Genomic DNA, 19,406 nt, shown 5'->3' with positions numbered 1-19,406 from the left:
CGTGACGGGTGGCAAGCAGTTGAGAGAAATGGGCAGTGCATTGCTGCAAAACGCACCTAGGTTCTCCAGGCATTGCTTGCGGACTCCTTGGGGGTACCGAAGACCGACCTAATATGGAAGTAGCACAGCTAGCCCGGTTTAACATGTGTAAAACGATTGGCTCTTGATTGAGCCTAGCAAAGAAACAATCGCCCCTGTTTCACATCTTGACCGTTCCTCCTATGGGAGCACACAATCCGCAAGAGGCTCTAAAATCCCACGAGCACAGACACCATTACATGATGGATTTCCCAAAAGGATCGCCTTCGATCCGCGCCGTTCACATTTAGCGATCCATGAACCGGATCTCTTGAGTGCCTGGATTCGTCTGTGCCGGGATTTCTACCCCCTGCTGTCACAGACGATCCCCCTGGTTCCAGCAAGACCGTTCCTGTCCAGGCATGGATGCCTGTCTCGCAGGTTCAGATGGTCTAGAAAACCGAGTGGCTTTCCGTCTCTCTTTCTTCTCGATCTTCTCATGTAGGTCCGAAGAGTGCATCATTCACCTCTCCAGCCAAGGATTCATTCGCCTCTGGAGCGCCGTGCTCCCTTTTCCTTCTCTTTCGCTTCGTCGACCCTGATCTGTGATCATTTTCTGTTCTCTTCTGCAGGCCTGCCTCTCTTTATAACCTGGACGGTTGTTCCTTTTCCACGATCTCTCCAAGCTCAGTCTCGATTTCCGCCAAAGTTCAAACCAGCAAAAGGGAGAGATCTCAAGATGTTGTACTTAACAGTCCTTGTTCAAACCATGCTCGCCCTCTCGTGTATCTGCATGGCCGCCCCGCAACAGTACCACATGTACCCGCGAGTTAATGTCCCACAAGAACACCTCGAGGTCCTTAAGATACGGGCATCCAAACCGATCAACCCCGCCGCCGTCCTCGACACCACCTGCCTCGATTCCAACAAGTTGAGCCATCACCGTCCAGACCGCCTGGGAAACACCATGCTAACCCGTCCCACCAGGAAAATCGTCTTCCACGACGAGAACGTGGCATTGCTGGGCATCTGCGGCGGCATCGCGGGGGCCATCACCAAGTGCGGCGGCGCCCCCACCAGCACGACTGGCCTGTCCGGGTCGGCGGCGTTCGCCCTCAACGCCGTCGAGCGGGGTTCCACCATCAACATCTCCAAGGGCCGGTGGGAGCAGTGCGTCCGCGCCGCGAGGGCCGTGTGCCCGACCGGGAGCCTGAGGGCCACGTGCGCGGGCGGCGCGAGCAAGGGGGACGTCGCGTTCACGTTGGACAACCCTTGAGAAAGGGAAAGAGAGCGGTTCGACTGTGGGGGGGATGGAGCAGCGCGGTTCTGGAGCCGGCGAGACCGCCGGAGTCTCACAGTTGACGACTGGAACTGCGGCTTGGCTGGATGCCGTATATACATCTGCTTCAATCACTGTACATATTTAGGTACGGGAGATGGGAAAGCCATGGGAAGGTCGATAGACCATGCATGTCTTTGCAAAAGACTCTGAACATAGACGCTAAACATAAAAGCAATGTCAGATACCCCCTTAAAAAGGATCAAGGCCGAGACCTAAGGCTCGTCAGTATTTGAACCAAGCCTTTCTGTTCCATGATCGATTCCCACGCCGTTATCCCGGGGTATCGTGCCGCAATTCTATTCCAACACACTCGACTCAACTCAACCGGTACGCCATCCCAAGCAGGTCCATGCAAGCCCAGCAGCCACGCCAACACCAGCGATCCGCCACCCACGCACCTCACGCCCCATACCTCGTAACGCAATCCTCCCGATGCACATCAAGACAATCGAGCGCACACACCCGCGCCCCACACCCGGCGCACCGCACCCGCCCCCAGTACCCGCACACCTCGCAGAACCGCCGCACCGGGTAGCCCCCCGCCTCGCGCACTTTGCCGCCCATCGCCTCCCGGCCCGCCCCCGCCCCCGCCTCGAGGTAGCTGAGCGGCGCCGCCGAGAGCAGCACCCGCAGCTCGTCGTCCGCCGGGAACGGCGGCACCCGCGACGCCAGCAGCGGGTCCGTGTCGCCCGCGTGCGCCCGCGGCGGCGCCCTGCCGTAGGCCGGGAGGACGGTGCCGTCTGCTGGGTATGAGTCGGCGGGGGGCGCGAGCTGCTGCTGCTGCTGTTGTGGTGGTGGTTCTGCGTTGTCGGCGTCGGCGTCGGCCATCTCGACGTCTTGGGAGGACTGGTCGGCTGTTGCTGCTGCTGCTGATGATGACGCCTTTGCGGGTGTTGATGCCTTTGCAGGCGTCGAGGTCCTGCGCCCGGCTTTGGATGACGCCGTGGCTTTTTGGGCGGCGCCTCGCTTGGTGCCTGGTGCTGGGTGTGTGGGGGGAGGCGGACCGCCGGCCGCCTTCGAGGACGGGCCGCCGCCGTTGCCGCCCGACGATGGGGTCGGGTTGTTCTCGGCGTGGGCTAGCATGGCCTGGAAGTCGTCGAGGTGGTTCGCGAACGTCTTTTGCGACTGGAGGATCTTGCGGACGTTGGGTGTGCTCTTGTTCTGGGCTGCGGGGGTGGGCGTCTACGTTAGCTGTCACGTTTCCTGCACGCCGTAGATGTATTTGGGCAAGTCGCGTTACCGGGGCTATGTGGATCGTACCTCTGCTCCCGCCAGCTTTGGGAGGTAATTGGATGTTCACATCCCTGTGGTTGTCCCTGTCGAGGGCCTCCAGCTCCTTGCGGATCTTGGCCTCTTGTCGTGCGGACACATCGGAGACGCTGAGGGCGGCCTGCTTGCGCGCCGCTCGCTTTCGGTTTGTAGGTTGGAAAGACGCGGCGGCCGGGTTGACGACCGTGTCGGGTATGTACGCCCAGCCCGGCGCGTTGGTAGTCTTTGAGCCGGCTACTTCGATCACGCCGAAGTTGTTCATTGTCAGTTTTAAGTAGGTTGCGAGGAGTGGGAAAGAAGCGGATCTCGACGGGCCCGTGGTCAATTTTTAGGTTAATCCGGAGGCGGGGCAGTTGCGGTTGGGTCCGTCCATCCGGGGCGTCCTCAGCAACATCGAAAGTTAAAAACATGCTTGTTATTGATATGCCTGTTTTCTGTTTCCTGTAGAGCATTATGCCGTAATGTACAGTTTGCGATCATTTCCTGTGTAACCCCCGACAGCTCATCCAGCCACCATCAACTCCTGAGCGTGTAGTGTCATGATCATTTCTTCTTCCTCTCCAGAGAATCCACCTTCTCCTCCAACGCCGTCAGATATTTACTCACGCGCTCGACCGCACCTTGGAGGGCCTGCAGAGGAGTCGTGGTTAGCCGACAAGTATCTGCGACGAGGGGCAAAAAAAGGAGCAGGAACAGATGCCAGATGCGTCTCTGTCAGAGCAGTTGTAATGAAAATCCAAAAAGACGGACAGGAGCAATATGGTCACGCAGAAGGAGGGACTATATCAGATGCAGAAACGCACGTAGATATCTTCCGTCAAGAGCTCGTTCGACATCTTGTACTCCTGTAGGATGTAATAGTAGACGCCGCCACCCGCCAAGGTGCTGCCCATGAAGAAGCCGAAGAGACTGCGCCAGACAACAATCATCAGCAATTGAACTCGGGGAAGGGGCAGATGGGATCCAATTCCTTACCCTCCCCGAAATGCTCCAACGGGTTTACGAGCCGGCAACGGGGATGCCGCCACGGCGTCGAGTCGTCGCGCCGATGTCTGGAAGTTTCGGGTCATTCGGACGGCAGGCATGCCGCTCGTGAGCGCTCGCGCCCCAGATGAGAGTATTCTTGAGGCCATTGCAACGGCTGTGGTTTGTCTAGGGATGGTTTTGTCTTGTCGTGTGAGCTGTCTAGGGGGATCCCTAACGACGGCGATATGCTGCTGGTTTTGCCCAAACATCCAGGCCAATCAAAACACGTTGTAAAAATAGGCGGTAAATGCTGGCAGAAACCAATTCCCCTTTATGCTTTGCGTCGTGGCCTCTTCGATGCTTGGCAGATTGACGCGTTCTAGTCCAAGCTCCGAGATTATTACGGATACTCGACCGCCAAAGTGACATTGTCACCGCGCACATTGGAGAACAGCACAAAAGACGTCGGTTATTTCACACACACAAAGACCAATCTCAATTAGAAAACTAGACGAGGTATTGCGTTTGCCCTCTTTGCAGAACATTTTTAGGCCCTAGCCCGGCCCAAGTCCCAAGGAAAACCATTGAATGCAAGTAATACATATACCAACCCTTAAAGCTCATCATGGGCGTCCTCAGCAGCCTCAGGCTCCGTGGCCTCGGTGGCCTCAGCCTCCTCAGTCTCCTCAACGACCGATGCCTTGTACTTGCCATTCTCCGCGATGAACTTGATCAGGTCCTCAACAGTCCGGGAGCCAGAATAGGTGACGGGCTCACCCTTGGCACCAGCCGGGAAGAGCTTGATGGTCGGGAAGCCCTGGACCTCATCGGGCACATCGTTGGCGGTGGCATCAACCTTGGCGATGACAACCTTGTCCTTGAACTCGCTCTTTGCGTAGAGAGAAGCGAGATCCTCGTACTTGGGGGCAAGAGCCTTGCAATGTCCGCACCAAGGAGCGTAGAACTCGACGAGAACATCCTTGGTGTCATCCAGGACGACGTCATCGTAGTTCTTGGCCACCACAACGACGACTGGACCCTCCTGGCTCGTGGGGATGGGCTCAGACTTGATGCTGGGCTCAACCTTTCCGGCAACAAAATCATCAACGAAGGCCTTGATGACATCGTGGGTGATCTCCTTCTCCTGGTCGAAGGGGAACTTCTGGTTCTTTGCGATCTCCTGGATGGCGAAGGCAGGGAACTTGTCAGCCTTCAGGTTGAGGTTGGCAGCGTGGGCGCCGAACTGCTTGGCATCGATGGTGGCGAAGTTGATGACGCCACGCTGGGCCTCGGCGATGGGCTTCAAGGCATCGCTAATCTCCTTGCGCTCCTCAGCCGTCTCCGCGAAGATATACGCAAGAGGGAGACCAGCGGACATGTAGTCCGAGTAGGTCTCGGGGCCGACCTCGCCGATCAGAGGGGTCGACGCCGTCTTGGCGAACTTCTCAATTGCCTCGACGTCAAACTTCTCGGAGAAAACGGACTTGCCCTCATCGAAGTCCTTGTAAAGGACAATGGCAGGGGCAGTGACACCCTCGGCCTCGGCGAGTGCGGCGTCGTTGCTAGCACCGAAGGGGTAGTTGTCCCGGAGCTTCTCAGCAACCTCGGCGAAGGTCTCGTTTGATGCCTTGTCGCTAGCATCAATGTAGGCAACGAGAACAACCTTGTCGGCCTTCTTAAAGTCCTCTAGGCCATCCTTTGTCAGGATCGATACGGCAGGCAATGACTGCTTGATCATGTAGGATGTGATGCTGTGGCGAATGTCAGTTTGGCATTTGCAATTACGATACCGAGTGACGAGAAACGTACGCATTGGCTTTCCGCTGGCCCTTGTAAGGGGTGATATTGTCCTTGCCGCGGAAGACCTTGAGGGTCGGGTAACCCTCAACGCCGTAGGACTGGCAAAGGTCCGCCTCCTCTGTGCAGTCGACCTTGGCCAGCCGGATGTTCTTCTCCTTCAGGGAGGTGGCCGCCTCCTCGTACTCCGGGGCGAGGGCCTTGCAGTGACCGCACCACGGAGCAAAGACTGCAAAGAACAAGGCGTCAGAAACTTGATTTCAAAGTGTGGCGTCCCGTAGGAATCGAAGGGTGGAACATACACTCTGCGAGAACAATGTCATTGGCATTGACAAACTCATCGAAGGTATCCTTCTTCAGCTGCACGACATCGGATGCTGAGGCAACTGCCGCGGCTGCGAGCAGGCCAAGAGCGAAGTTCTTGACGGTATGCATATTAACCCCCGATTGAACCTAAGTAAGGCAACTCCAGGTTAGCTGGCTTCAGTTTGATGATGGGCCGATGCCGGCGGAGGGCAGTAGCGACGAGGATGCCTCTGGAAGGTGGTGGCGACAATACTGAACGTACCTGAAGGAAGTTGAGGAATGATAAAGAGAAGAGAAGGTGGAAATGTACAATAGCGAACGGCCCTCGGCGGAAAGAAGGCTTCACTATTTAAGGGGAATTGGGGTGGTAGAATGTAGGAAGGACAGCTCTCCAGTTCCGGTTAACTTTATCTTCGAGTCAGGTTCAATTTCTAAGCCGTTGTCTCCCCAAGCTCTTGAGAACAGGTGTCTTTTCCACAGTAGCCTGCGCTTACTATTTCGGGGAAAGGTACAAAGTAGGTAAGCTAGGGGTGATCTGCTAGTGTGAGGCACCAATGGATCTCTGCCGGAAAAGTGGGGGTGCTAGTGGTGAGTGAACTTCAGCCTCCAGGGTCTTGCCATGGGAGACAACTATTCCATGGCAACATCAAATACTTCGTCTAGCCTGTTTTGGATCTCACATACCACTCTTGAGACAACATCGTAAGTCCCGCTCAATACTTATCCCGAAATGGGCTAGTTAGTTATCATGGTCTCATCATGAAATTCAATAATTCTACCAAGCTGCACCGCCTTGGGGATCCGCCTTCACAGCCTCTGGACAGATCGACAGATCTTACATCTCTCAACCCTCCAAAAAGGGCGGCGAGGGCCAAAATACCTTCCCTTGAGGTCCCTCTTTGACATGCAATGTCTCTACCGGCTATGCAGGCTTATTCCCTCTGAATCCTCTGGGCTTCGAATCCCAGGTCTTGGGGGAATGGCTCAAGAGTTACCCAAATAGCATCTAGGTATCATCCCCTCTCTGCATGGTATGTATATACAAGCGAGAGGACAGATAGGTGTCATTATAATTCAGCCGCATTAAAGTGGCGTGCCGCTTTCCCAGGTCTTGGCCCATGGGCGAAGGTTCCGCACCGCATATGGCGAGGCTTGAGACAAGTCTCGTTTCTTACTGGTACTAGTAGGTATATATTCCGATCATCACGCCTGCTTCCAAGACTTTCCGCAGGCATGTAGTCCATGCTGTCTACAATGGATATCTATGTCGGAGATTGCTTGGATCGTCCAGGGCTACCGACCGAGTGGTGGGTGACATGAATGATTGAACTCATACCAGTATCCACCTGCCGACCGGAACGTATCAATACCTAGTTACCCACCAAGGCCGGAAGAGGCGCCCATTCATCCGGCCTCCCTGTCAAATTCGGAAGCACGGTGCTTAGGCCCGGCCCCGGCCCGATTCCCGGACCACCGCACTTGGTCCCGGGCTGTCTCCGCGGCGATAGCCACGCCGGCAGTCTCTGGCAACTGCTCTCCATGGCATATTTGGCAACGACACCACGCTCAACAGTATTCACCCGTCATTATCAAGTAAACCACCTCAGTCCTCAAATCCCTGACCTAGAGTAGGTACCTACCTAGGTAAGGTAGGGAGCATACCTAAGTTAGGTAGGTAGGTGAGAAATTAGGTCAGGTAGGTAGGTAGGTAGGTAAAGTGTTATGCAGCGATTGGGCAAATCTACTGGCTTTTCCCCTTTTGCCCATGGTGCCTTCTCTTTCGGATTTCAAAGCGGGAGGATATGGCATGTCGATCCTCAATCGCTCTTTCCTTCTATCCTCATATTCTCCGCTCATGTTTTCAACGCCGTTAATGCTCTTTCCCTCTTGCGATTCGTGAGGAGCGACCCATCTCAAGAACAGCGCTTGTTCATGACGAGCAACTGCTTCCAGCTTCTACACACACCATTTCAACTCACTCGATTCTAGCACATCGTCGCCGGTATCGATGGTTTGTACATTGAGTAGGTACTTGAGGTACTGCATATTTCGTTACCTGTTTCACCCAAGCTACGTTCCACTGCCAGGTCACCCTATCATATGGTCTTATGAGAGTCTCAAACTGGGTCTGGAAGCCATGATGGAGCAACTAGAACCGTCAAGACGCTCGGCAAGCCATGGGGCCTTCAGAAAGTCTAGCTACATCCACGGAAGTCTCGACAGCCGTGCAGTCTCTTCCCAAGGCCCCCCTCGGGCCCGCTGGTGTGGCAATGAGAACACCAACTTAGTTTCCAGGCCCAGCACCATAGCCAGCAAGCTCGAGATCACTACCGAAACAAGGAACATCAGCGTCTCCTCAAATACAACGGTCGCTTGGGCGCGTCCGGTCCACCTCCCTCTGCAGCCAAGGACCAACTGCAGCGACAAAATCGCAATCAATCCGTTGAACCCTGAATCGGCAACTACCCCCTGGCTTCAGGATGATCGCCAACGGCTTCCTTCCTACAGGAACACAAATCCAAGCGTTGTTTCTACGTACAACCCTGGCAACCACGAGAACGCACTTAGCTATTCCTATTCACCGCTGGGCGATTCAGGTCGCCGCTCTTATTCTATGACGAGCTGTGATTTAAGACCTCCGAACGAGAGGTCAACTGGTAGTCTCCGATGCCAGCTCAGTGGCTTGCCACCACAGCCCTTCCCAACCTTGCCCCGTTCTACTCGCCTCAGGCGCCATGGACTGCGGCCGTTGCTTCTGTCGCCGGCACAGACTAGATGTGTGGATCACGGTGGGATAGTGGGGACCGATAGGATCTCTCATGTAGGTCATATTCAGAGAGTCGATGATGGCTGCTTCAGCTGATTGATGATTTTATAGCGAACTGTACGTGGCTCGTACAATGCGGCACACCCTCCAAGTGTGCGACAGTTGCCTCTTATCCAATCTCGATCTGAAGCCAGCTGTCTGGCCCAGGCTTTGTTGAACCACGACGGAACCAATGGTTCTCCAGATCCACCCAGTACGCTGTCAGCGCCAATGGCATTTCGGGGAAGCAGAATCCACGACTATTTTGAGGCCGATTTGTTGGATCAAGGTCCCAGAACGTCCAGCATAACATCAATTGCCGAGGCGTATCAGGATTTACGTGCCTCCGTAACACCCCAATCTGGTTCGTTCTACTATGACTACACCGAGGATTTCGATAATACACCAAGCGAGAGTATGTGCCATCCAAGGGCTCTGGACCAAGGCCTTGATGCCGAGCTCGGTGATGGGACAGCTGACCCACCCGAAGCTGGCGACATGACTCCCCCTTCGTCTTCTAATGACATGTCTGTAAAGACTCTTCCTGTGATCCGGACTATATACGAATCTTGCCCCGGCCAGCCGCGTAATGCATACTCAGCCCCCGATATAGGCGACTGTCAACGGCTATGTACCTCTCAGCTGGTGTTTGGCCAGAATTCAAGAGATGCCCTTGACTTCATCAATCTTGACGAGAAGTATTCCAGCACATCCACATCTCCGGGGCGCCGGATCGAAGGAGCCGTGGTCCTGGGGGATAATGACCCCGGCCTAGGGATTAAGGGGTTGCACACTCAGGCCAGCAACGAAGCGATTCGTCGCCGCAACTTTAAGTCACCTGCTCCAATGAGTAGCAATGATCAATTCCCAGTCGGAGCTGATCGCACGCTGCACCCACCAGGTCGTTCAGAGACTCCGATCTTGGCTCCGAAACCTATCTCGCCAGCTTTCCGGCTGGAAGCTAACAACCACAAAACTTCCCGACTAATGAAGAGATTGCCATCGTTGTCCGATGGCCAAACCAAATGCACCTCAACAATGGGGGATCCCTTTTTCAATGAGAACGATTTTCCTGTTCTACCAACCCCCCTCAGTCGGTCCAATCTGACCACGCCACAGTCGCCTCTAGGTACCCCACTGCCCTTCAACACCTTGGGGGAGAATGAAGACAATTTGGCCCAAGGGGACCTCAATGGCCATGAGGTAGGCCGTGGTGTCGTTCCAAACTCCATGCCGATATTGGGGGATTCAAGTTCAGTGGCGCTAGTCGTCCCGTGTAGTTTCTCGTGCTGTCATACAGGCGGGAGGATGGAGCAAGGTTGCATTGGGAACGAGTTCACCGAGACATGGACAGACAAGTTTTGTACAGGGAAGCCAACTAACACCACTAAGAGTCAGTCGAAACGCAAATTATTGCCGGGCGGTTTGACAGAGCCGTCCAAGGACTGCCATGGAATAATGAGCTCGCCTGACAGCAGGATTCTTGACGAAGGGTGTAATATTCCCCCGGAGAAGTTCGGAGTGCAAACAGCGGAGGCTTGTGTATCAAATCAACCGAGATATCCACCTCTGCCCACCGATCACCCCAACATCCACGAGTCCACAGCTGCTATACCAAGAGTCGGGGCGAGCTTCTTCTCCAACAGCAGCAGTGACGAGCCGGTCCGCGCGGGCTTGAAAAGGCGTCTATCTGATTTCCGGGCTCGACTCGTCGAGCCTCGCCGGCACAAGGATGTACCTGTGACATCTTCCAGCGCGGTTCAGGCGTCCGGTGGTGTTGCTGCAAAGTCAAAGTCTACGTCGGCCGTGGATCGAGGAATTTGGTGGAAAGTATCGGTGTGGATGAAAACCGCGAAACTTGCTGTCACTACCCGCGCAAGAAAGAAGTAGGGCGACGGTCGGCTAGTAGGGTCTTGGAGAGGATTTTCTCCCCCCGGTTCATCAACTTAGCTTTGGTTTGCAAGGTTCAATGCTACCTTGAGGCGATGGTTTGGCAGGGTATTCAAACATAGATAAACATGCTATCTGGTAAGACAGGACGCTTATTGACACCGCCGGCAGTTCGAATTTCGAGGTGGTCTGAACCTTCCGTGACTGATGTGCTCAGACAAAATCGGGTGGATTCTAGCCTCTACAAGCATTTGCAACTATGTGATGATAAGTGAACAGGTACTGGCCAGGGCAAATATTAGGGAATCAACACTTCCTCTCCCAGTCATGAATCGTGATCGCATGTTCTTTGACAACTGGACCCAGGGGTTCATCCGTGACCCCTATCTATCGCTATAAGCTCCCGGGCTTGGTTTGATTGCATCCCTGCGATCCCACTGAGAAATTGGGAAACTAAAAATCCCGCAGTCGCGGCCCTGGCTCAGCCATGGATATATATGTATATACTTTAGGGACTATTGTCTGGGAAACATCCAAGATGGCACAGCCCGAGGGTTTCTGATCGCTTCACTGGTTCCCGACAGACCAGGGAAGAAAGAATAATAATGATTAAAAAACTCCCATCAAAAAACGCCGCCGCCAATGATGAACAGGCGCTCCTCCTCCTTCTTAGCCCACTGGACGATGGCGTTGGCGCCCTGCGTCACGGCGGCGCGGGACAGGTTCGGGCCGGCGACGCAGTAGAACTCGAAGGCGGGCGTGACCCAGGCCAGGCTGGAGGCCTCGTCGCCGACGCAGTGGAGGACGCGGAGGTGCGAGTGGCGCGCGTGGACAGCGGCGTGCAGCTGGTGGTAGATGGTCATGAGCCGTCGGCGGCGGGTGACGACGGTGCCGCCGCCGCCGCCGCCGCCGAACTCGGCGGGCTCGAGAGACGACATGCAGAACTGCACGTTGGGCCGCGACTTGTACAGGAAGTGGTTGACGGGGAAGCCGGGGGCGACGGAGGCGATGCGGGGGCGGCCAGCCTGGACGGCGGCTTTGATGATGGCTAGGGACCCCTGTCGGGCGAGCTGCTGGGCGACCTTGTCTCGCATCTCCTTGAGGCCGTAGAAGCTTTCCTTGTCTGGGCTGATGAGTATGATGGCGATCTCCTCGCTCGACGACTCGGGACGGGCCGTTGCGGCTTCGGAGCCGTTGTCGGTGCCGGTGCCCTCTGCAGTCTTGTCGAAGAAGCTGACGTACATATATAGGTAGCCGCTGTTGTTGAAGGCAGGGAGGCAGAGAGGGATCCAGTTCTCCCCCCCGTCGGCCTTGACGCTCCCAGATTCAAAGAGCATGTTAAATATGAGCTGAAGATCGCTGGGGTGGAGGGAATGTCGCCGAGGGCGGATGACGCTGACGAGTTTGCCTCCAGCCACAATTAGGCCGTAGAGTAGTTTCTCGGTTCTGGATTTCAGGAAGATATTGCTGATCGAATGCCGTTGGGACTTCCGCAACTTGAGGCACTCCAGAGCCCCGAGGAGTGCAGATGGGGAGCCCTTGGTAAAGCTATCAGCCAGCGATGACAGCAACGACTCGGTGCCTTCCAGAGGCTTCCGCAGATCTGACGAAGGACGGTTGGCAAATATGCTTTTGAGGCCGGGCAACGTCAGCGTCGAGAGAATCTGCATATATAGAGCATCAAGCTGAGCTCGGAGCTGGGCATCGTTCTCGCCCAGCCTGCTGATAGCCACGAAGTACAACGGCCCTTGTGTGGCAATGACGAAGCGGGCATTCCCCGCCGTAAACCCAAGAAGCGGATCCTTCGCCCCTTCGTAGAATGAGATGATCGTCTGTACGACTCCGATGTACGAGTTGATAAGGCCCAAGTCGCCATGGCGGCTGTATATCGGTTTCCCGGCGGATGACAAGATCATATAATGTTTCAGTTTCGACTTCCATAGCAGGAGTCTCCCTTCGTCAGTGATGCCCGTCTTCTCTGCGACATCGGGAATATCATCGAATTCCGTCTCAAAGTCTGCTAGCCCATTTGGGGTGTCGATTTTGATGTTTTCAAAGGGCAGAACGCTGGCGGACTGTGAGCTGAGAAGCATCCACGCGCGACTCTTCCTGTTAAATTCCCCGGCAACGAGGCTCGCTAGATCGCCCGGCGGGCGGAACGTCGGTGCAAAGCTCATGACGCTCATGCTCTCGTCAATGTCGCTGCTCGCCGACGCGAGCCCAAACCGGGGCGTCGCATATCCGCTTGCGCCCGGAGCGGGCGTAGAGACAGCCCTCGTGCCGGCCGTGGAGAAAGTCCCCCTGGAACCATCTGGGAAGGAGAGCGTCTGGATGTCAATCGGGGACACTGCGGTGGTTGGCTTCGATTGGAGCTGGCCGGGCTCTGCCTGCAAGGTTCGCTCCGAAGATCGCTTAGGTCGCGGAGGAAGAGGCGGCGGCGGCGAGTCATCGATGCTGGCATTGCTCCCGCCAGTATCTTCTGGGGTCATTTTGCGGTTGGCAGCCCGAACGGCGCATCCTTGAATAATCAGGGGGCTATGGCTTGTGGAAGAATTCAGGGTCTTGTACCTTATCAGGCATCAAAGTCCGGCACAATTCCATACTGGAATCGCCGGTGTCTTGGGTTGTCCTCTGTTCATTCAGACCTCAAAACGGCCCGAGCTGCTGTTGGGATCATGACGACAGTGGGGAAGCACAGCATTTGATAACCGATAAGGAGCAGCCTTGCAGACCCCTTGTTTTGGCGCAGATTCGGGCCAATCAGAACGGCAAAATGAACAACACTAAAGGCAGCAATGTACCCTTGTAACTTTTGATGACAGCAACGTAGCCTTCCCTTCCCCCTTGTCGACAACAACGAGACAAGTGCGCGGGTGTCTCTCTGCGAATAATGCATTTCAGGCCGCCCAAGTCCGGATAGCGATGAGCAGTGTCAAAACACAACCACAACTGCCCGGGAATCTCCTGCCCTCGGGGGTTTTGCGCCGATTAACCTGCTTCCCAAATCATGGCCCTTGAACCTACCAGAAGGTCCATCTCACCAGAGAGCTCTGGCCGAGACTCGCCAATTCCACGTCAGTGGAGGAACCAACTAGGAAGAGGTAGGAATAGTTCATACTGTGCCTGGTTCTTTTCAAGTTGTCCAAACTGACCTCGCGACGTTTCAGAGGAACCACCGACGAAGGACAAACACTACCGAAAGTATGCTTCCGGTATTGACAGAGCGCTGTCCTTGTTTGAGACGGCCCTCCAAGAATGGGCTGATTACATATCTTTCCTGAACCGTTTATTGAAGGTCAGACAGCCTGCCATAAGTAGGAAGCTGCCAAATTTGCTCACTCTTGGTGATCTAGGCGCTACAAGCTCGACAGCCCAGTGTTACCACGATTCCCTCGAAAGCCTTGGTCGCCAAACGGTTGTCGCAATGTATGAATCCGTCCTTACCTTCGGGTGTCCACCAAAAGACGCTGGAGGTCTACAACTTCATCTTCTCGGTCATTGGCAAGGATGGGCTGTCAAGGGATCTTCCACTATATCTCCCTGGGCTCGCGTCGACCCTCTCCTTCGCATCCCTCTCCGTGAGGACTCCGTTTCTTGATCTGCTCGAGCGACATTTTATAGAGCTCAACCCGCGATCGCTGCGACCCGCCATGAAATCCATCGTCCTGGCCCTTCTGCCCGGGCTCGAGGAGGAGACAAGTGAAGACTTTGAGCGCACCTTGAAGCTGCTGGAACGATTCAAAGTGGCCATCCGACCGCCTAACAGTGAGGAGATCACGCCTGAACACTCATCGGGTGATGATTTCTTTTGGCAGTGTTTCTACCTGGCGTCGATAACGAGCCAGAGTCGGCGTGCAGGGGCTTTGGCATACCTATCGCGATTTCTACCCAACTTGGGGCATGCGCTGGCACAGGACTCGCATCGGATTCCTGATGCGCCAAATGGCTCGGGCACTGAACCTATCTCCAAGCTCTCGCAACTCGTCGCCTCCCCAGAACCCGGCCTATTGATCCGCTGCTTCGCGGCTGGCCTTGCAGACGAACAGCTTCTCATCCAGCGTGGTTTTCTAGATCTCTTAGTGACTCACCTTCCCTTACACTCCAAGGTCCTACAGGAGAGAGCTAAGGCCAGGGACCTGGAACTCCTTCTTCGGGCTGCAGTTGGGGTAACCGTTCGACGTGACATGAGCCTCAACCGGCGGCTGTGGACTTGGCTGCTTGGCCCGGAGCCCGTATCGCAGGAGCATGACGGCGGTCTGGACTCTCCAAGCTCCGCTTCAAGCCACCAGAATGGCTATTTTGTGTCTAAAACAACCTACTTTGAGGAGTACGGCCTGCAACCCCTTACCAGGGCGCTTTTGGGAATGGTCAAGTCTGGTACGGACAGCAGCCCAGCCGAGAGAGCTCGGCCTTACCGGATATGCCTCTCCCTGATGGACAGGTGGGAGATCGGCGGACTCGTCGTTCCGGAAGTCTTTCTCCCCATTGTGGATAGCGTCAGGGAATTCAAATCGAAAGCATCGAACAAGGCTGATTTCGCCGAGATTTTGCGCAGCGCCAGCGTCTTCTTTGATGGTGTCGAGAGCGGGCTGATATATGGCGAAATACTGAGTCTGATGGCCCAAGCCATAGGACCCGGCGTGCTGACCGCCTCGGGAAGAAAGGACAAACTTGACCTTGTCAACTTCATCCTGGGCCACTTCAACATCAGGGAAGAAGACATGATCACTGTTCACGCCCCCGTCTCCGTTCTCTCGATACTCTGCATGCTCGAGGAGGCCAAGGAGAGAGAAAACGGGCTAGGCAGTCGAGAGAGGCAGCAGGAGAAGCTTGCTGTCCATGAATTAAGCGTCGTGGCGGCTTTACTCGAGCTAATCCCCGAGCGTGCCTTTTCCGCAGATCGGGGCAAGGGGGGAATGCCTACGATCGGGTCCGAGATGCTGGCTGCTATACCCAATCCCGAGCTGCTCAAGAAGATCAAGACGTTCTACGTCAATGACCAAGGCAATCTGGATGCAACGACTCCGCCCTTTTCTCCCCAGGACGTGGGTGAGCTGCTTCTCCAAAAAGCCTGCAGTTTGAACTGCAAAAGCCTGGACGAGAATGAGCACGGGCAAGACATAACGGTGAAGAGCCGAATCCTCATGCTTCTGCTCTCGAAAACGTCAGAAGACGCAGCGATTGGTTCCAAGGCATTGCTCTCATCCCTCCACCAGTGCCTTTCATCTCAGGAGACATTAGCGTTTAGCACCTTTTCCTCCACCATGTCTCTCTCCACGCACCTGCATTTAACCAGCCGGATATCAAGCGTTGAGTTGTCAGACCTTGTTCCGCTTCTAGTCCGTCATGCGTGGTCATTTCTCTCTGCATCGGAGCCGAAATACCACGTCGAAACTGTCCGCAGCCTGTGGCTTCTGCAAACCACCCTCACCCCTCAAAATCGCGATATCGAAGCAGCTATATGCGATCTCATGCTAGAGAATGATACAACCGGCACCTTTGCTGTCCGTCCAGCTGACCCTGGCAGGAGATTCGGCGTTATCTGGTCACACAGCCTTCAGGACAACCCATCCGGGCCTGATAGGCGAACGCCAAAGACCCCTATTGGAGAGCTCAAAATCTTTTCGCGCCTTGCCGGTATCGACCACTACGATGTGATGCTAACCAGGCCACTATTTTTGATGCTTGATGCCCTCATCGATGACAGAACGCAGCTGTTCATGACGACCAAATCTTGGTTGCACAGCCTTATTGGGACGGACAGGTGCAGTCTCCCCATTCTGCCCCCCTGAGCTGAGAGTTGCTGACATGCGAGCTAGGCTCTTTCATATCTTTGTTTCAAAGTTCCTAGAACTCCCTTTCCTGAGGACTCAGAAACCAACATCCGGAACGGAGGCCACAAGTGTACAGATCCAGTTCACTACGGAGGACGACCTGGATTTGAGCTTGTATTATCTCCGCGCCCTCTCTAATGTCCTCCGCTGGGCACCTGATGCCCTTTGGGGTGTGCTTGCGAAGGACACCATCTCGTCCAGCTCTGGTTACCCAGGCATTTACGAGATCAGTAAGTGCAACTTCCCATCCAGTTCTCTATACCGACGATGCTTACCAGTTCGCATAGCTGGCATTGAGGGTGATGTGACGTTGCAAGGGTTCTTCGTGCAGGTCTGTTTAAGGTGTATTACCTGCGACAAGATTCCCGAGGAGAGGGAACTGGGGGCCAGGACAGCGCAGCTTTACCGCTGCGCTCTGACAGTTCTGCATCAAATCCTGCTGAATCCGTTCGCTGAACGACTTTCGGGCTTGCACCTCGAAGTTCCGCTTATCGAAAGGCTGGCCCAGTCACTCGAAGGACCGGATCCGTACGTTCAGGTCTTGTTACTCGATGTCGTGTTCGCTTCCCTCAAGCTTCGCGAGGCTGCCCGAGTCGAACTTCCATCATCGCCAATCAATGACAAGCGTCCGATGAGTCTTGAACAGACCAAGACCAGGCTCTCCCTGTCAGGGGAGGAGCCGCCGAGCATAAATCCCCCTCCGCCGTCGCTGCTCAAATGCATCCAAGCTGGGCTGAGTTCTCCGAGCAGTGGGCCGGTTTTGGATAGTTGGGTCAGCTTCCTGACTGAATGCCTTCCGCTTTACTCGGATTCCATATTCCAAGTCCTCATTCCGCTTGTCGAGACACTCTGTAGGCAGGTGGGGAGCGCATTCACCGACCTTCAGAACATCTTCCGAGATCCAAGTCAAGTCCAGGGCGATGCGGTGCATGCGCCTGAGACGACGCTCATCTCGTTGCTGAACGGACTCGAGCAAATTCTGGCCAAAGGACACGACAGGCTACTGGCTGAAGAGGCCAGAGCCCAGGTTGTCAAGAGTCCAGACCAACCTCAGAGTTTCTTTGGTAACATGGTGTCGGGCGTCTTCTCATCAGACGTGCCCCAATCTAGGAGTGTGACGGCCAACGACAGGCTCACCGTTCTCCTTGCCTTCCAGGACGCCGTTCGCATCTGCTTCAGGATCTGGTCTTGGGGCCAGGGAAGCGATGCCGCTGTGCAGGACCCGAAATCTGCAGCGTCGTTCAGCTACACTTCTCTGCGAATGAGGAATCGCGCTCGACGACTCCTGGAGCACCTCTTTGCTGCAGAGACACTGGAGTGCTTGGAAACCGTTATCGGGATATGGCGGAGTTCCCTGGACGAGTCGGATTCTTCCAAGCACCTCGAGGTCTTCAACCTCCTGCCAGCCCTGGATGGCTCGAGGCCGAAGCACACTATCCCGGCCCTGTTTAATGCCCTCTACAGCAGGACGAACCCGGGCGCGTTGGAACCGTCGAGAAGGTCCACCCTGACGATCGAGATCCAGGACGCCGACGTTGTCATCTTCCTCGTGGACTATGCTCGCTCCTTGGAGGACGATGCGATGGACGAGATCTGGCAAGATTGCATGTCATTCCTAAGGGACCTGCTGGGCAACCCCTTTCCACACCGGCAAACCCTACCTAGTCTGCTGGAGTTCGCCGCCATCCTTGGGGAGAAGGTCGACAACACAAACTTTGGCGAGCAGCGGAAGATGCGGCGCGAGCTGGCAGTAAGTCCCTATTTCACCACGCCCTTCGCGACTACTCCTGTGCTAACCATGTTAACTACAGGACCTATTCATCCGCCTTCTCACTGCTATCTTTACAACGCGGCCCAACATCGCAGAGCCTTCCAGCGCGTTGGCACAGACCGAAAAGTGGCAGGGTGACTTATCCCACCAGCCACAATCGTCTGCGAGGGCGCCAGCTGGACGGACCGACGATGTAGTCGGGATTCTCTCCTCCATCGTCCCAGACCTTCCCAAAATCCTGGTAGAATCAGACCGTGTCCTCACTGCTGCCGCAGCGATATCGACTAACGTCATCGCGCCAATGTTCCGCTCAAAGACCTTCCCGGACAGCGTCTCCAAGGGCACCCTGATCCTACTCCAGGAGCTGTCGAGGCTTCCGAACAACCAGAAGTCGTGGAAGAAGGACGTCGGAGATGCCTTCAACGACGCCCGCTTCTTCGGCTCGAGTCTCGGCCAGGTCCGCCACGACTGGCTCCCGCTGCTCCGGCAGTGGACGCTGAGCGACAAGGAGCGGATGCCCGAGATACTCGGCCGCATGACGCCCCCCACGACCGCCGGGATCGTCTTCGGGGTGGGGGCAACCTCTGCGCGGCTCGAGGCCGACAGGAGGACGCAGCTCAACCTCCGCCGGATAGCGACCCTGATCCTTGCAGCCGCCGACGACACGTTTGTCACCGATCTGCCAGGCATACTTGAGAAGTTGGTGGAACTAATTGGTGCTACCTCCACGTCGTCCCCTTCGTCGACGACGCGTGCCGAGGTCTACATGGTCATCCGCGCACTGGTGCTCAAGACCAGCACAATCCACCTCGCACCCCTGTGGCCGGTAGTCAACGCCGAGCTGCACGCGGCCATATCGTCGGTCGTCTCGCCGGACCACAGCGCCGCCTCGGAGACGTACACCAACCCCTCGGTCCTGCAGGCCTGCAAGCTTCTGGACCTGCTCGTCTGCATGGCCCCGGACGACTTCCAGCTGCACGAATGGCTCTTCGTCACGGACACCATCGACGCCGTGTACCGGCCGCCGACCTACCAGCCCGTGGCGCTGGTGGACGAGATATCGGAGGAGCTGGGCTCCGCCATGGTCGGGCACGGCGCCACCGGCGCCCAGGCCGAGTCGGCCGTGGCGGTCGACGCGATGGGGTCGAGCAGGCGGCCGCTCATTGGGCCGGGGGGCATCAGCGACGAGGTGGGGCTGGAGCGGAGGGACGAGCTCGTCGCCAAGATTCTGAGGCCCTTCTTCGGCCAGCTGAGCATCTTCGCCTTCGAGTCCGTCTATGCCATGGGCTCGATCGACCGGGAAGGGTATGCCATGGGGCTCCTGAAGGACCTCTTTGACGAGAGGACCATCATCAAGGCGTTGTAATTGTAATTGTAGGATGGGCGTCCGTAGAGAAGGGAAAAGAG

At 55.9% G+C, this 19,406-nt stretch overlaps 7 protein-coding genes across 7 annotated transcripts; 3 read left to right on the top strand and 4 right to left on the bottom strand.

The window, feature by feature from the left end:
- The first annotated feature begins 700 nt into the window (after positions 1 to 700).
- Positions 701 to 1,643, top strand: QBC33DRAFT_328712 (uncharacterized protein). Its single transcript, XM_060423647.1, has 3 exons — positions 701 to 948; positions 1,006 to 1,473; positions 1,542 to 1,643. The coding sequence occupies exons 1-2, from the start codon at positions 758 to 760 to the stop codon at positions 1,292 to 1,294; spliced, it is 480 nt and encodes a 159-aa protein (XP_060285837.1). The 5' UTR covers positions 701 to 757; the 3' UTR covers positions 1,295 to 1,473; positions 1,542 to 1,643.
- Positions 1,644 to 1,759: 116 nt separating this feature from the next.
- Positions 1,760 to 2,891, bottom strand: QBC33DRAFT_556911 (uncharacterized protein; the record flags this gene model as incomplete). Its single annotated transcript, XM_060429770.1, has 2 exons — positions 1,760 to 2,526; positions 2,621 to 2,891. The coding sequence occupies 2 exons, from the start codon at positions 2,889 to 2,891 to the stop codon at positions 1,760 to 1,762; spliced, it is 1,038 nt and encodes a 345-aa protein (XP_060285836.1).
- Positions 2,892 to 3,036: 145 nt separating this feature from the next.
- Positions 3,037 to 3,925, bottom strand: QBC33DRAFT_531390 (uncharacterized protein). Its single transcript, XM_060427304.1, has 3 exons — positions 3,605 to 3,925; positions 3,433 to 3,538; positions 3,037 to 3,259 (listed from the first exon to the last, which is right to left on the bottom strand). Exons 1-3 carry the CDS (start codon positions 3,862 to 3,864, stop codon positions 3,173 to 3,175), a joined length of 453 nt encoding a protein of 150 aa, XP_060285835.1. The 5' UTR covers positions 3,865 to 3,925; the 3' UTR covers positions 3,037 to 3,172.
- A 133-nt stretch (positions 3,926 to 4,058) lies between these two features.
- Positions 4,059 to 6,176, bottom strand: QBC33DRAFT_531388 (protein disulfide-isomerase precursor). The gene is made up of 3 exons (XM_060427303.1): positions 5,695 to 6,176; positions 5,405 to 5,621; positions 4,059 to 5,346 (listed from the first exon to the last, which is right to left on the bottom strand). Exons 1-3 carry the CDS (start codon positions 5,825 to 5,827, stop codon positions 4,209 to 4,211), a joined length of 1,488 nt encoding a protein of 495 aa, XP_060285834.1. The 5' UTR covers positions 5,828 to 6,176; the 3' UTR covers positions 4,059 to 4,208.
- Positions 6,177 to 7,734: 1,558 nt separating this feature from the next.
- Positions 7,735 to 10,703, top strand: QBC33DRAFT_531384 (uncharacterized protein). Its single transcript, XM_060427302.1, has 2 exons — positions 7,735 to 8,519; positions 8,577 to 10,703. Exons 1-2 carry the CDS (start codon positions 7,836 to 7,838, stop codon positions 10,392 to 10,394), a joined length of 2,502 nt encoding a protein of 833 aa, XP_060285833.1. The 5' UTR covers positions 7,735 to 7,835; the 3' UTR covers positions 10,395 to 10,703.
- A 202-nt stretch (positions 10,704 to 10,905) lies between these two features.
- QBC33DRAFT_328560 (vacuolar fusion protein mon-1) lies at positions 10,906 to 13,069 on the bottom strand. Its single transcript, XM_060423646.1, has one exon. It carries the CDS (start codon positions 12,881 to 12,883, stop codon positions 11,018 to 11,020), a length of 1,866 nt encoding a protein of 621 aa, XP_060285832.1. The 5' UTR covers positions 12,884 to 13,069; the 3' UTR covers positions 10,906 to 11,017.
- A 332-nt stretch (positions 13,070 to 13,401) lies between these two features.
- Positions 13,402 to 19,365, top strand: QBC33DRAFT_447033 (Dopey, N-terminal-domain-containing protein; the record flags this gene model as incomplete). Its single annotated transcript, XM_060424412.1, has 6 exons — positions 13,402 to 13,495; positions 13,562 to 13,689; positions 13,748 to 16,158; positions 16,214 to 16,458; positions 16,516 to 17,978; positions 18,040 to 19,365. The coding sequence occupies 6 exons, from the start codon at positions 13,402 to 13,404 to the stop codon at positions 19,363 to 19,365; spliced, it is 5,667 nt and encodes a 1,888-aa protein (XP_060285831.1).
- Positions 19,366 to 19,406: the final 41 nt, after the last annotated feature.

The sequence above is a fragment of the Phialemonium atrogriseum genome (assembly GCF_030411735.1).
Source record: "Phialemonium atrogriseum strain 8032-3 unplaced genomic scaffold QBC33scaffold_6, whole genome shotgun sequence".
Classification (NCBI taxonomy): domain Eukaryota; kingdom Fungi; phylum Ascomycota; class Sordariomycetes; order Cephalothecales; family Cephalothecaceae; genus Phialemonium; species Phialemonium atrogriseum.
The sequence above is the reverse complement of the archived record's forward strand: the minus strand, read 5'-3'. Positions and strand labels throughout refer to the sequence as shown.

Excerpts from the sequence above, each read along its gene's own strand:
- QBC33DRAFT_531390 (XM_060427304.1), bottom strand. The coding sequence starts at position 3,864 with ATGTTTGGGCAAAACCAGCAGCATATCGCCGTCGTTAGGGATCCCCCT. Across the intron at positions 3,539-3,604 it reads GTTGGAGCATTTCGGGGAGG|TCTCTTCGGCTTCTTCATGG; the intron begins GTAAGGAATTGG and ends TGTCTGGCGCAG. Across the intron at positions 3,260-3,432 it reads TCTTGACGGAAGATATCTAC|GCCCTCCAAGGTGCGGTCGA; the intron begins GTGCGTTTCTGC and ends ACTCCTCTGCAG.
- QBC33DRAFT_328560 (XM_060423646.1), bottom strand. The coding sequence starts at position 12,883 with ATGACCCCAGAAGATACTGGCGGGAGCAATGCCAGCATCGATGACTCG.
- QBC33DRAFT_328712 (XM_060423647.1), top strand. The coding sequence starts at position 758 with ATGTTGTACTTAACAGTCCTTGTTCAAACCATGCTCGCCCTCTCGTGT. Across the intron at positions 949-1,005 it reads ACCTGCCTCGATTCCAACAA|GAAAATCGTCTTCCACGACG; the intron begins GTTGAGCCATCA and ends CCGTCCCACCAG.
- QBC33DRAFT_531384 (XM_060427302.1), top strand. The coding sequence starts at position 7,836 with ATGATGGAGCAACTAGAACCGTCAAGACGCTCGGCAAGCCATGGGGCC. Across the intron at positions 8,520-8,576 it reads GGACCGATAGGATCTCTCAT|CGAACTGTACGTGGCTCGTA; the intron begins GTAGGTCATATT and ends ATGATTTTATAG.
- QBC33DRAFT_531388 (XM_060427303.1), bottom strand. The coding sequence starts at position 5,827 with ATGCATACCGTCAAGAACTTCGCTCTTGGCCTGCTCGCAGCCGCGGCA. Across the intron at positions 5,622-5,694 it reads TGACATTGTTCTCGCAGAGT|TCTTTGCTCCGTGGTGCGGT; the intron begins GTATGTTCCACC and ends TGTTCTTTGCAG. Across the intron at positions 5,347-5,404 it reads GGCCAGCGGAAAGCCAATGC|CATCACATCCTACATGATCA; the intron begins GTACGTTTCTCG and ends CATTCGCCACAG.